The 15245-nt window shown below is 41.0% G+C and overlaps 2 protein-coding genes across 3 annotated transcripts in view; both read left to right on the top strand.

Moving 5' to 3' along the window:
- The first annotated feature begins 350 nt into the window (after positions 1 to 350).
- Positions 351 to 6078, top strand: bco2b (beta-carotene oxygenase 2b). Its single transcript, XM_012820185.3, has 12 exons — positions 351 to 968; positions 2382 to 2574; positions 2703 to 2914; positions 3169 to 3284; positions 3410 to 3512; positions 3630 to 3758; positions 3867 to 4027; positions 4172 to 4339; positions 4744 to 4881; positions 5036 to 5218; positions 5354 to 5464; positions 5610 to 6078. The coding sequence occupies exons 1-12, from the start codon at positions 944 to 946 to the stop codon at positions 5724 to 5726; spliced, it is 1656 nt and encodes a 551-aa protein (XP_012675639.2). The 5' UTR covers positions 351 to 943; the 3' UTR covers positions 5727 to 6078.
- An 8049-nt stretch (positions 6079 to 14127) lies between these two features.
- The window catches only part of sorl1 (sortilin-related receptor, L(DLR class) A repeats containing), a 32587-nt gene continuing 31469 nt past the window's right edge, over positions 14128 to 15245 (top strand). For both annotated transcript variants that reach the window (XM_031583746.2, XM_031583745.2), the window contains exon 1: positions 14128 to 14503. In XM_031583746.2, the coding sequence (XP_031439606.1) occupies positions 14201 to 14503 (303 nt within the window). In that variant the 5' untranslated portion in view covers positions 14128 to 14200. The remainder of the gene's footprint in view (positions 14504 to 15245) is intronic.

Here is a 15245-nt window from a genome sequence, read left to right as displayed (position 1 = left end):
GGTCCCTGTCTCCTGACTCTAAAACAGCTAAAAGGCATGAACAATATTGCAGTGTCACTGGGAAGCAGACCAAATAATGATCAATACAACTTTAAGACATGTTCCATCAGCGTAAAGTAATCCTGCTAGGAACTTTTTTTCATTTTAGTAATTTGTTTTCATTCTAGTCACTTTTTGAGCTGCTGACCACAGATGCCACGAAGTTCGGAACTTGACTGGTAGATGAGCTGTAGCCGAGCCAGTGATCAGCTGACCTATAAGACAGATCCTAGTTGGATATTCAACTGTGTTTCAGCTAAGGACAAGTCAGGTTAGGACAGGTCAATCAGCTGCTAGAAAACAGCAGAACATGAACATTGTATCAATATTATATTTAAAATATTAAACTAATTTAAATCAGTGCAGCTAACTGGAACACCACACATGCAGATCTATACATTGGCAGATAAGTCAGTTTAAAACAGGTCAGGTAAAACTAGTCAAAGTACAATATGTCAAGGCAATATAAATGCTTACTTTTTTGCATGCTCCCTGCTGTTTCATAGAAACAGATTGCCACAAACAAATAATCCACAGTCAAGCGTAAAATGTTTTTAAGAATGAGAAATGTTTGCTTCAGGGACTAATGATACAAATCTAAAATGAATCTACATATCCAAACATATTTGGAGGAGTAGAGAGTGAATGTCTGGAACTGGGTCAACAACAAAAAAAAATAAAAAAATCACCAAGAAATAATCAATGTTTCCAGATAGATAAGGAGTACTCAATGTGTAGACAAGGAGGGGTGGGGAGCATACACTGTGTACACTCGCACGCTGTCGGAGCGCTATAAAAGACGTCCTCTGTCGAGCGGAGAGACACAGCTGTTCTTCCAGGAAAGTCTGCACTCCACCAACCGGCTCAGCCTCCACATCTACAGGACTCAAGAACCAAGAGAAAGATGCCAAAAGCGGAGATCACTCAAGGTAATTCTTTCATTCTACACTTTGATACCGTCAGGGCTGTGACCAGCGGTAAGAAATTAGTGAGGCTGAATTTTTCAAAATTTCAAATCTCAAATGCAACACATACACTACATATAAAAACATGTTCTGTCATTACATAAATAGAAACATACATTGTTGTTTGCAAAAATAGTATTTTACTTTAGTTGTAGATTCTCAGTTCTTGGCGCACCAAAGAAAACAATCAAGTCTGGTTTTTAACATTTTGTCTGTTTCTCTCTGTTCTGTTTTCTGTGGGGTTGAACATTGTTAAATTAGGCATTATTATTAATGTGTTGATAGTTTGTGCTAAGGTAGGTAGATAATGAATGTATATATTAAACACCCCATACCTAATATATAGTTATTAATTAGCAATCCACCTGCAGCCCACATACATCCAAACTTATAACGGCTGTCAGTTTGTGTTGGGCATGCATAGAACTGGGGTTGGACCCACTAGCACTTCATGAATAGGGTCTGGCAAAGCTTAATTGGGGATTGTTTCCTATCGTTGCATCCTAATGGGCGTAGACTTCGGGGTCATTTTTAAACCACTGGACCAGCCTTTAACCAACTGGCATTGACCAGTATGGGATTGCTGTACTTCCTACTTTGACACTAATGGTGCAAGCTGATATATCAGCCTTTTCCCAACCGTTGGCAGTAAGGGAACAATGTCTTAGCCCTTGATGAATAAATGTACACATTCTTCTTGCTAGCGTTGCTTCTACTTTGTATCGCTTCATCTAGCTCTAGCAGTGCCGCCATTGTTGTTCCTACATAATATATATCATATAATGGTCATAATACAGTCTACACAGACTGGAACATTGGGTTGGATTTCCAGGTACAGTTATCAGGTTGCTCAGATCAGACTTACAAGAAAGGAGCTTTTTTGTTGCCATGGAAACTACCACAACACCAACAGCCTTTATTATTCTAGCTTTATATGCACCTGCTTTGACAAATTATTGAAGACAAAAAGATTTTTCATAGCCCTCTCATCTAATGACTATGGTCCCCTAGAATCTCTTTGTGGTTGCATTGACCAAATTAACTGCTGGAGGATGTCTAATAATTTCCTTCATCTGAATAAGGCCAAAACTGAAATAATCTTAATTCGGGAAAATTTGAGATAGGATTTAGGATTGCTATCTTGACACAAAAAGACAGAAAGTGGAGGACATTGTTAAAAACCCTGGCGTCTTACTTGATTGCGTTTTCAGTTTTAACAACCATGTGAAAGCAATAACAAAAGCAACTTTTTACAATCTCAAACACACATATTTAGAGGTTAATTTATTGTAAAATAACATTTTATTTGAAGTTTTGTACACTTTTGTTTAAGAAGCTTATCATCATATTTTCTTTGTTTTCATTTTCTCTTCACAGCCCCCAAGGTGCACAAGTGCAAAAATCAGCATTTCACAGACATGCATGATTTGCCATGTATTGAAAATATTGTGCGCTCAGTTGATGAGACACCAGAGCCTTTGCAGACCGTCATTCGCGGCACCATTCCAACCTGGATCAAAGGCAGCTTCCTTAGGAATGGGCCAGGAAAGTTTGAAATCGGAAAAGACAAGTGAGTACAAAGTACCTACAATACTTGTTGAACTCTAAATTAGTTTTCATTAACTTTTGTCATTTAACTCATTACTAAACCACCGTTCTAGCTGTCTTATGAATATTTGTCTATTTCTTTCCTTTCAGCTTCAACCACTGGTTTGACGGGATGGCCCTGCTGCACCAGTATAAGATTGAGAATGGGCAGGTGACCTACAAAAACCGCTTCCTCGACAGTGACTGCTATAAAGCCAACAAAGAGCACGACCGTATCGTTGTGTCGGAGTTTGGCACCCTTGCCGTGCCGGATCCCTGCAAAAACTTCTTCCAGCGCTTTCTGTCACGCTTTGATATGCCAAGTAAGTATCTATCTCCCACTTTAATGTGCTGAGAGATTCGCTGTAGCGCACACATAACAGTGAAACAGCCACAGTCAGACTTTTAAAGATGAGCTATCAGTCTGATAAAACCACCATATCCATATATTCTCTTTTGACACTTAAAATGTATAATTCCACACTGCGGGCTTTTGAATTCAGATGTAAGCATATGTATAACCTATCACCAGTGAGTAAATGGTTTAATGCCCTGGACACTCTTTTTGTCTTCATAGAGCCCACCGATAATGCCAGTGTGAGTTTCGTCCAGTATAAGGGAGATTACTACGTCAGCACTGAAACCAACTTCATGCACAAAGTGGATCCAGAAACACTAATGGCCACTGAGAAGGTAAGCCACTATCATACCTCGTTAAACCTCCACAAATCTAACGTGGAGCAAACCTTATAAATGGTTCATATTAGCCAAGAGTAAGTGGCCTTAGTAAGTATAAATATAAATGTGCACTCTGACAGGTGGACTGGAGCAAGTTTATAGCTGTCAATGGAGCAACAGCTCACCCACACAGTGACCCTGATGGGACAACCTACAACATGGGGAATTCCTACACCGCCAAAGGTTAGTGAATTTGTCTGTTATGTCGTCTGTTTCTTTGCCTTTTTAGGTGTTTGGAAGTAATTTGTGATTTTATGATTATTTTTCATTGCTATTAATGTTCATCTTTGTGTTTACCAGGAGCATTTTACAACATTATTTGTGTGCCTCCTGAGAAAACCACACCATCAGACACCCTAGAGGGCGCCAAAGTAATCTGCTCTATCCCGTCTGCGGACAAGACCAAACCCTCGTACTACCACAGCTTTGGTGAGTCACTATCAATGGCATCTGTGTTACATAGAAGCTGTGTGCAAAATTCATGAAGACGGTGTTTGTCATGATAGCTAATGTGTAATTGTTTTCCTTTGGACATAGCGATGACTAAGAACTATGTGGTCTTCATTGAGCAACCCATTAAGATGGACTTGCTCAAGATCATCACTGGTAAACTGAGGGGCAAAGGCATCAGTGATGCCGTGTACTGGGATCCTAAGCATGACACAATCTTCCATCTGATCGACAAGCACACGGGCAAGGTATGGATACATTAAATTATAATTTAACATTGTTTAAGCTCATACATACATGCATGTATACAGATATCCATCCATACAATACATACATAAAGAGACTGAATTACCTTACCACTCACTTTAATCTTCCTCCCTGTTTTATTCCAGCTGAGCCATATTGAGTACCACACCAAGCCACTGTCCACCTTCCATCAGATCAATGCCTTTGAGGAGAATGGGTTATTGGTGATGGACATGTGTTGCGCTGATGACGGCAAAGCCATCAACAACTTCATGGTCCAGAACCTGCGCAAGTCAGGAGAGGCCCTGGATGAGGTAATGTATGCTTACAGTATACCTTCTCCAGAGTGCAAAAGGAACTGAATGTCAATATTAGTAACATGTGCTGAACACTCTCTTAGGATTAAGTATGCCTTCAAAATATTAATTACCGGTAATTAGTCATTTAAATAATATACTGAACAAAAATATAAATACAACATGGAACACAAAGGTTTAGTGAGTTACAGTTCGTACAAAATATAGTCAATGTAAAGTATGGATGAACACATGGCCATGACTACAGATACATTTCTGTACAGAAGTAAGAAATATGATTCTTGTGAGCATCGAGAAATCTATCTCAGATAATGAAATATGGGGCCAAAACATGACATATTTGTCTAGATTTTGTATGTATATATTGTCTGTCCACTGAAATAGATCTCTGATTTCCTTAGGTTTACAACACAATGTGCAGAGTATTCCCCAGAAGATTTGTGCTGCCTTTGAATGTGAATAGTGAGACACCTTGTGGAAAAAACTTGAACACCAGACCAGACAGCACAGCAACTGCTATCAAGACTGCCAAAAATCGGGTAGGTCAATAAACTTTTGCCGCTCATACTTCAATTATTTTTTAAATGAAAATACTTTATTGTGAATGCTTTTGTAAACTGGCAAAAGTAGCATTCGGTAGAGAAAGTCCTCGAGCTTAGAAGAGTGGTTAAATGTCTCACTTCTATCCTGAAGGTTGACTGCACACATGAAGATCTCCATGGCGATGATCTCCATGAATATGGTGGGCTAGAATTCCCACAAATCAACTATGCAAAGTGCAACACCCATCCTTACCGTTATTTCTATGGCTGCGGCTTCCGGCACCTGGTGGGAGACTCCCTGATCAAAATGGACCTGGAAGGGAAAAAAATGAAAGTAAGTACCAAATACCAAATAAATATGTGAATTAATCCCACTACTATTTCATAAATGTGATTGTTTGCAATATTCAATGTGGATGTGTCCATTTATTAATGTTACTAAAATGTCAATTCATGTTCATTTTTCTAGGTGTGGCAGAAGCCTGGCTTTTACCCCTCTGAACCAGTATTTGTGCCAACACCTGACGCAACGGAGGAAGATGATGGCGTCATTTTGTCAGTGGTCATCACTCCAAATGAAGTAAGGTGCACAGTGTGGAAGTCACATAATGTTGGTTCAGCAAATTATGCATTGCAAACTCATAATATGGCTTTCTATAGATCAGGTTATATTTAATAAATAAAAAGAACAATCTAACCAAAAACTTGAATCTGTCCCTCCCCAGGACAAGGGCACATTCCTGCTGGCCTTGGACGCCAAGTCATTTGAGGAGTTGGGCAGAGCAGAGGTGCCCGTGAACATCCCTTATGGTTTCCACGGTACTTTCAACGCTACCGCTTAAACAACCCAAGACTGAAAGCAATAACAGTGCACACAATGCAAGCGTCTACCGTGGCAGCAAGCAAGGAAGAGGATCAAGAACAGACTGAGCTCTGGTGAAAGTGTACCTATTGTGTCAAATGAGGACTCCTCTCAAAATAGTATTATAAAATCCCTTTTAGTTTCCAGATGACTTAGCTTACTACTTCTAAGATCCCTTATGGAAAATGCTTGGGTTCTTCAACTGATTTTGTCTGCATGACAGAAAGGTTGATTTTCTTTGTAAATGGATGATAGTTGTTCAAGTGAAGGGATGAGACGAATTGTATTATTAAAGAGAAGAAGTAGGGGGGATATATTAGTTGGCTGCTTAATGATTTATATTCTGTATAAGTTTTGTTATACTTGCCAATTTAAATACTGTATATGTCTGTATCAGAAATATCTTTTTTTTAATTGTATTGTAAATAAACAAAAGTTAATAAACTCACGTACAGTGTATAACTTTATCCTTTTTTATTTACATAACTATTACAATAAGTACCACAATTTCAACCATCCATGAGATCATTACTTAAAAATAACTTGTATTCAAGAAGATTGTAATTCAGAGGAGTAAGGTCAAATGTATCAAAAACATGACAAATCTAATCTAATCACAACCTGGTACAAATAATAAGTAAAATATGACACTATGAGGTAGCCAAGTTATCATTGTAATTTTTCAGAGATGACAGCCAGCGAACGCCTCAGATGTTCCTTTTTCTCTTTGAGATGTGCTTCTACGCTCCTAGCCTCCATCAGAATGCCATCCAGTTCTTTCACTTGTGAGGAGTCCAACGCTGATCTTTCCCTAAGAGGGTGACCATCTTTACCACTGGTATATACCAAAGCATACAGATATAGTTTAATTTCAAAGATGAAAACGTTATACTCGTGTACCTCAACACTTGGGTGAACTCTGAGAATAGCATGTTGAGACTTCTGTTCGCATCTACTTGGGAAAGGAGACGACACACGCACGCACACACACAGAAAGAGAGAGACAAACCGCTCAGTTACCAATGACAATGACTAGACGAGAAGGATGACACTCAATAAGCCAACTGTTGTTACCGTCACCATCACTCCAAGTCAAAATTGGCAGGCATGGTTTCTTCATATAGACACTAGTAATTCAATCTAATCAGTCAGATCATGGACAATTATATGGCTAATTCCTGATGCTCAAATTCGAGTTCCAAGTACATTTTAAAAGTAACTGAAACAGTAAACTAACATTAGATTTTTCAAATATGATGCACTCCCATTTTCATTAACATTTCAGTGAAACCTTTACCGTTAATATTTATACGAAACTAACTACACCAAATGAAAATGCTTATCACCAGGGGTCCATCAATGATGAGGCTAAAGTTCGCTCCTTGGGCCACTGAAAACTGCTTTACAGAATATGGTGTCATATCACTTTTCCCCAGGCTGGCCCAACATATTATTCAGCTTTAAATCTACCAGGGAACATTGCTCATATAGACATTGGTGGACGTTATGTGAAAACTTTTTGAGCCACTGAACACTCACTTCAGTACGACTAAAGTAATATTACTTATTATAAGGCTGGTCCAAAGTTGTTTTCACCTTTAAATAAACTAAGGAAATTGCTCAAAAACACATTAGTTGATATTATATGAAAATTTTCACCCAAAGGTTTACAGTTTGGGCCACTGAGAACTCACTTCATTATGACAGAATATAATTTCTAAAATAAATGTCACTTGTTATTAGGCTGGCTCAAAGTTGTTTTCACCTTTAAATGATCCAGGGAAGATTGATCATAATACACATGAATTTTTCAAACTATGTCAACAAATGTGAATATGAGCCATGTTCCCTGGTTCATTTAAGGTGAAGAATACTTTGGGTCAGACAGGTAACAAGTGATGGCCAAAATGTTTATCCCCTTGGGCACCAGCCTGGAAATGATCACATCAATGTCAACTATAATGTGTTCATGAGCAATATTCCCTGGTTTGTTTAAAAGGTGAATACAACTTTGGGCCAGCCTGATAACAATGGATATTACTTCATATTCATCATACTCGCGAGTATTTGGCAGCAAAATTTGAATATTTGAGGAGCTAATTTCAGCCTCGCCATTCAATGGTTGTCTCAAGAAAATATGTCTTTCAGCATGTCACTTAGATCAGACTTAAATTACACACAGGCAGTATTACCTATACTATTACTTATTATTATTTACGTAGGTTTAAGTAACAAACACCATACTATGTTGGCCTATTAGCACAACCTAAAAGTTACCTGACATTGCCCCTTCCAATCCATTTGGGATGTTGTGGCCGCTTGGAGTAATGTTAATGTCAACACTTTTTACCTTCTTCACTGGAGAGTTCTCACACAATACGGTAGATTGCTCCATCTGTGGAACACAGTGTATCTTATCGTGACATTCAAGTTTTGTGTTTTAAGAATGTATAAGGTAACTTTGGGTTAGCTTGGTAGCTAGTAAGGTGAGTGGAATTTGGCTAAGTAAATGTTCTCCACGCTAGCCAGATTAGCATCAGATAGTTAGCTAAAACGGCTAAGAGTTTCGCTAGGATAGCAAATTAAACCAAATAACGCTAGTCTAAAATAGATATAAAAGAAACTGATATTTTAGAAATAACACCAGTTAATCGACAAACACGTTTAAAGAGGGTCTATCGTGATGGCATTACACTTTACCAGTTTTGGTTGTGATTCTTTGCTGTCATCACCTCTAGTACATAAAGTCGTCTGCATTCTTTTTGCTGCCATTTTCATGTGGGTTCGCACTGGTAACGTTAGCCACTTAGCTGATGGATGGCATAAATTGAAGCAGATCGACGTCGACAAAAACAGTTTACTACTTTACACTAATTTAACTAAGTGGCACCAGATAAACGTACTGAAACAGGCCCTTCTGTATCAATACTCTTCCCTGATTGTCAATACCATAAGCCAGATCCTTTTCCCCCTGCAGCTGACCTGTTGTTAACTCAGAGATCACTTCAGCGCGTGATGCCTGCATAGTAAGACTTATGGGTCACGTGCATTAACCATTAACGTTTGTATTTCATAAAAGGACGGAATCAGAGCCCTATAAGGCTTACCGAGGCAAATAAAAGTTTATGTGTACCTTGCCATTACCATGGACAGTAAAATTACATTACACTGGAAGTCTGGGATGGAGGAGGTACTCTTTTCATTGCAAACTGGTCATGATTTTCTGATTTCAACTGGTCATCTGCACCTGGATAAAGGACTTCCTCTCAAACCGCCCACAAACTGTAAAACTCGGTCCCCACCTTTCCTCCACCATCACTCTAAGCACTGGCTCTCCACAAGGCTGTGTGCTGAGCCCACTACTGTACTCCTTGTACACCCATGACTGTACTCCAACCCATCCTACCAACACCATCATTACATTTGCTGACGACACCACCGTGATCGGGCTCATATCAGAATATGACGAATCAGCGTACAGGGATGAAGTACAGAAACTGACAGTGTGGTGCTCAGACAACAATCTGTCACTGAACACCACAAAAACGAAAGAATTAATTCTGGACTACAGAAGGCAAAGTGCAGTTCCGGCCCCACTCTACATCAACGGTGACTGTGTGGAGAAGGTCCACACCTTCAAATTCCTAGGAGCCAATTTATCAGATGACCTCTCATGGTCTGTCAACACCTCAGAGACAGTAAAAAAGGCACAGCAGCGACTACACTTCCTGAGAGTACTCAGGAAAAACAACCTGGAGTGTAAACTGATGGTGGCCTTCTACCGCACCACTATCGAAAGTGTACTAACCTACTGCATCTCGGCGTGGTACTCCGGTTGTACTGCAGCAGACAAGAGAGCCCTCCAAAGGGTCATCAACACAGCACAAAAAAATCACTGGCTGCTCACTGCCCTCCCTGGAATCCATTGCCCGCTCCCGCTACCTTAGCAGGGCCAATAACATCTTAAAAGACTCCTCTCACCCAGGCCACCACCTGTTTACTCTCCTGCCCTCAGGCAGACGGTACAGATCCTTTAGAGCAAGGACCACGCGTCTTAAGAACAGTTTTTTCCTGACAGCCATCAGAACTCTAAATACCGACGTGCACTAAACACTAAGCACTTTATTGACTACAAGTCACATACCATCTCAGTCACCTTACACATGTGCATAAACAAAGCTGTATTAATTGATGTACTTTAGTCTATGCCACCGCACTTTGTTCTACTCTTAATGTATATATATATTTTTTGGGGGGCTGTTCCTACTGTTTTTGGATAGTTGTAGTATTGTTATGTTATATGTTGTTGTTGTGTTATATGTTGTCCCTCGTCACACCAACAGGAGAAGCACTCAAAATTTCGTTGTATAAATACAATGACAATAAAGGCTTTTCTATCTATTCTATCTATCATGCTAATTTTCTCTATAAGAAAATCGTCAGAATTCCATCAGTCTATTCAGTGACAGAAATGCTTCATCAGAAAATAGTCAACATCTTCAAACATTGTAGCTTACCACTTCAAATTGAGTCTGGAATTGAAATAAATACATGAAAATAGGTGTTTCGTTAAAATCCAATGAATCCTCAATGAACACAATCAACACCACATATCATTCACTCAGCATGCAACCACCCTCAGGACAGGTAACCGGTCAAATTCGTCTTGCCCTATTCTAAAGAGGGGCTGCATAGTCAATATCAACAGGTCTTACTCAAGATATTACAATGTTAAAAAACAATTCTGCATTTTCTAACTTGTGATTTAATTGTATGCTACACTGCGAAAACTAAAAGCAAGCCCCACATTTGACACAGAATATAAAGTTTGTGTCCCCAGGTGGGCGTGCCCGTTCGTGCTAGCAACCCCTGACGTGTGGTAGAATCGAAGCACTTTTTTTTTAGCAATAGCTCAAATACCCATTCGTCAAAAAAGTTGGCCTCTAGGTAGAGATGCATTACCGCAATTCATTTGTGGAGTAGCGCCACCTAGTGAATAATGTTCAATGCAAAGATCTCCCGCTTCACTGAACAATATCTTGTTCACAAGTTCACACATTCTGCTTGGACTCCAATGACCGCTGCTTGCAGCTATATTTAAACTTTCTATACCCGTCCTGTTATTAATGTTGATACTTGTATGCCTTTATAGCATTTACTCTACATTTAGTATTGTATTCAAACATATTCTTGCCTTCAAATAATATTTTTTTAGACAGGCATATTATTCCAAACTTGCCAAATAAATGGCAAGTACAGTTATACAATGAAGCTCATATGGTTGCATATATATGTACAAAATACAAAATTTTTCCACGAAAATATATCTTTTGTAAGGTCACGCTCATCCTCATATTCACTAGATAGGTCTTACAACTGTAGAATGTAACTCACACACCCTATTAGTGTAGCCGTCACATCCACAAACTATAGTTCCTTATTTTTTCACTCAGAATAAGATATACAATCTTTTTAGTCTACTGTTGCCAGAAAACATAATCGTTCAAGATAACACTTTTCTTGGAACAGAAATGAGCAATGAACTGACAAATGAGCTTCTCATGTGGAGCATTTTAGGACATACTTTCGAGGATTAATTTGAGGGTTATGCAAAAGCAATTGAAAAAAATAAACCAGCATTTGCTGCTTTGTAGAGTGGCACATCAGTTCACTCCGTCAGTCTCAAGTACCAGCTGTGTTTCTGAATGTTTGTGCTTTATTTGTCTTCACATGTTCTTTTCTATTTCTTTATACTTTTCTTGACACATATTACACATTTTTAAAAGAGATTACTGAAGATGCTTTCCCATTTGACGGTATGGAGTCTTTAGGCCCCTCTATACACCCACACCACTGTAATGCAGGAGGTCCTGTTGATTGTGAGTAATTTTTTCTCTGGGCACGAAAGCATTACATCAGTGGTGGATTACCAAACCTCTCTGTATCTGTCAGTACTATGCTCCATGCTCTGCTAGTTCAGCTGTAAGTGCTATGCCATGCTCCCTCAGTGTCTTTTTTTCAACTGAGAAAACTTTTTCTAATGGTGCTGAGAAAAAAACAGGTGGCGCTGTAGACCTAGACTGTTTACTGTCACCACTTCTTGCAGAGATTAGATATCATTCAAAGTTCAAAAGACTACCGGTGTTCATCAGATTTTGACAATTCAGGTTAGTCCTTTCAAACTGAAAGCATCAAAATAATTATCAGAGTTTGAGTCTGATAATGCATGTTACTGACCCATGACAGTCATAAATCATAGCACACTCCAATCGCTAACAGAAAAATACACACCGACATCAACCAAAGAGGGAACCTACTGGACATTTCAAATTTGTACATTAACATGGAATTAAACAATAAATCACTCACTCTCGCATTCGCACTGCATTCTGGCACACAACTACGTCACGCACACCACCCACGACACAACATGTTTGCTGCACGGCACCTAGCCCCCACCAAGGCAGGTTAATCTCAACCCAAGCCTTCAGCACAAAGTCCTTCAGTTGGACAGGGAGAACCCCGGAGGAGTTTCCAGGGCCAGTGGAGAGGGCATTGAGGTGGATACTGCGCCCTCTGTTTCACAGTCCACCTGAAGCTTGGGATGGACCAGAGGCTGGTAAGAGGCCAGCCGGTCCTCCTCCTCCCTACCATCTGAACCCGTTAAACTGATAATCTGAGAGTCTATCCATTACCAAGCACGGCCCGAACCACTGGCTAGCCAGCTTTGTGGATACCCCCTTATTCCACTCGGGGCAAAAGACCCAAAACTTGTCTCCAGCGTCAGTCTCCCCCCCGACACCAGCATTCTGGCAAGCCCCTGCCTCGCTCATTGACCGTCTGGCCAGCCCGTGCACCCCCCGTAGCCTCGCTCGCAGATTACTGTAGTCCAGTCTGGGCTTGCCTTCCACCTCCGGCTCTGGGGCCGTCAAAACACCAGGGCTGTAGGGGTGCACTTGGTTGACGCCTGAACTGCCATCCTATACACCCAGAGGACCAGGGGCAGCTGGCCCACCCTCATCTAGGACTGGACCCGGGTGAAGACAGAATCTTGTGCCTAGAAGTCGAGGGGCTCCCACTTACCATGGCCACCTTTGACAAAGTGTCTGAAATAAGACACCAGCCCCAGGAAGCTCTGTAGCTCCCCAACATCACAGGGAACTGGCCAGTCTCTCACCGTAACTACTTTAACTGGGTCAGCAAGGGTGGAGGCGGATGGGGCATGCGTCTCAGATGTTGATGTCATGCTGGACCAGGCTAGTGCGGCTACAGTCTTCATCTCAGGCAGCTAAGATGTCAGTGAAATGCCCCATAAGCTTTCCCAGCTGGACCTGTTGACTCTGGTCCAGCCCCTCGCAGCTCCACTGAGACAGCTCTTCGATGGCCTGCCTTTGTCTCAGCTGTTGGTGGTGCTCTCTGTGTGTTGGTCTCTGGAAGCTGCTCGGCCATCCGACCCGGGGGCTACTGGCTTCTGGATCAGTAGTGGTGGAGTGTGGATGCTCTGGACAGACAGTGGGACCCAGGCAGCTCTCATTCGACGTGTCTTCATCTACAGTGGCGGTGTGCTGTCTTCTCCTGGGTAACACACACCACCTGGAACACACACACACACCACCTGGAACACACACACACACACAGACACACACAACATGCTCACTGCATGCCACAGTATCCTATCCTGAATTTATCCTGAAAACTTTGGGTTGCTTACCTCATAACTCCCTACATGTAGCCTACTGAGTTGTTCCAGAGAAAATCTAATTGAATACATTAATTTGTAATAATTGACTGTGATGTATTGATGTATATCTACATTCCTTTTTGGAAGAGGAACTGTCATCTTGGACGACTCTGCCTCTGATCTTTCTAGGAAATATGCTCTGCCTGCATTGCAGTTTCACTTCACTTGCTGTGTCGAAGGCTGACCAGTAGTGCTGTCGTAATCTGTTTCCTGTTTCCCTCCCCCTCTAATGATTCCATCGGATCCGTCTGTAATTCTGCTCTTGGAAGTGGTATCTCCTTTGCATCTCTCACTAAACTGGCCCTGCCCAGACATTCATTTGAAAGCCAATCCTATCTGTAGGCCTAACTTGCTTAATCAGACGGTGCAGTTTGTAAAGTTTATATGAGTTTCAAACGATCATTTAGCTCTAACTCTAAAATTGGTAGGCTTTCATTTAATTTTTCGTTATTTTTCATTCAATGTCATTCTGTAGGCCCCAATGCAAAAAAAAGAAACCTTATAATATTCAGACAATTTTCCTAGTTAAGTTTACCAACGCAACGAAAATATGTAAGCATATCACCTCAGATGAACGATTTCGCAATCGTTTCTCTAAATTTAACACATAGGCTATTTCACCTGGATGACTGCCTTCCACCGTGAAAGATTGGTGAGATCATCATCAACCACGTGAGGCGCTCTTCCTCACTGTGGGAGAAATATACACAAACATGGCGACAAAGCGAACGCTTAAGATGCTGTCTCCCGTTCGAATTACATTGCAGCTTTTATTATTTTATCTTACAGGTCTGATTTCTTCCACGCTTCATCTCCCTCGCAGTCAGACGTTTATGTTGCCGCAGGATCGCGGCTTTTCCTTGGTGACTGTGGGCGAAGATTACATTCAAGCAGCGGGCGCCGAGGGTCAAACACAAGACGTGCGTCTCGAGAGGGAAGCCAGAGAAGCCTCTCCAGTGCAAAGGCATCGGTATCGCCGTGCTGCTGAATCACCCGTGCCGAAGGTGTACGGAAGGGTAAAGCATTTTTTCTGCATTTCTTCGAGACTCTAAAAGAGGCATCTGTAAATGTGATGGGATCATTTTTTGTTTGTAAATGCAGTTAATATACCATCCGGATTTAAACATTACACGAGGGATTTGTTGGGTATCCTTCAGTGTTTCACGAAGTTACCTTTATTACCAGGTTTTCTCCCACGCCCCTCTGATCAGTAATATGACGTTACTGGAGCTAGCTATCTCCTTTCCCCGATCATGCTGTGGTTAGGTAAACGGTGGTGTACTGATAACAGCACGGTCGTTTTTCTGCAGTGCTTGCCAACACAAGAAGTTTGACATTGTTTCTTCTAGACTGCGTGATGGGTTGCCATCGATTTCTGAAACCGATAGTCTGTTGGCGGCAGCTGTGCGTATGTCTGATTTGTTGCTGTCAACATTTTTAATGATGTTGTGCTATCACTATACGAGTGCCCTGTCAGGATACCCGAGTTAGAAGCAGCGTTACTACACAGAGTGACAATTATTTGACCAATGCTGAATAGCAGCCTATGTCTTGTTTCATAACGCATCACCATGCCAAGCACAAGTATTTCCACTGGTCAGTAGCGTATGATGTTTATGTAAGTCTGCAACAAGCTTGCAGTGCTTTCATCATCAGTAGGCTATCACCCGTGTGGTTAATTCCTAGGTCTGGGTTCCTCAGTACAACCAGATAATAATCTCTTGAAAATGGGCCTGCATTCCGCCGCTGTCACAACAA

Source organism: Clupea harengus, chromosome 17 (assembly GCF_900700415.2).
Source record: "Clupea harengus chromosome 17, Ch_v2.0.2, whole genome shotgun sequence".
In the NCBI taxonomy this organism is placed as follows: Eukaryota; Metazoa; Chordata; class Actinopteri; order Clupeiformes; family Clupeidae; genus Clupea; species Clupea harengus.
Note: the sequence above shows the minus strand (reverse complement) of the source record. Positions and strands in the feature narration are given on the sequence as shown.

Excerpts from the sequence above, each read along its gene's own strand:
- bco2b (XM_012820185.3), top strand. The coding sequence starts at position 944 with ATGCCAAAAGCGGAGATCACTCAAG. Across the intron at positions 2,915-3,168 it reads GTCACGCTTTGATATGCCAA|AGCCCACCGATAATGCCAGT; the intron begins GTAAGTATCTAT and ends TTGTCTTCATAG. Across the intron at positions 4,028-4,171 it reads TCGACAAGCACACGGGCAAG|CTGAGCCATATTGAGTACCA; the intron begins GTATGGATACAT and ends GTTTTATTCCAG.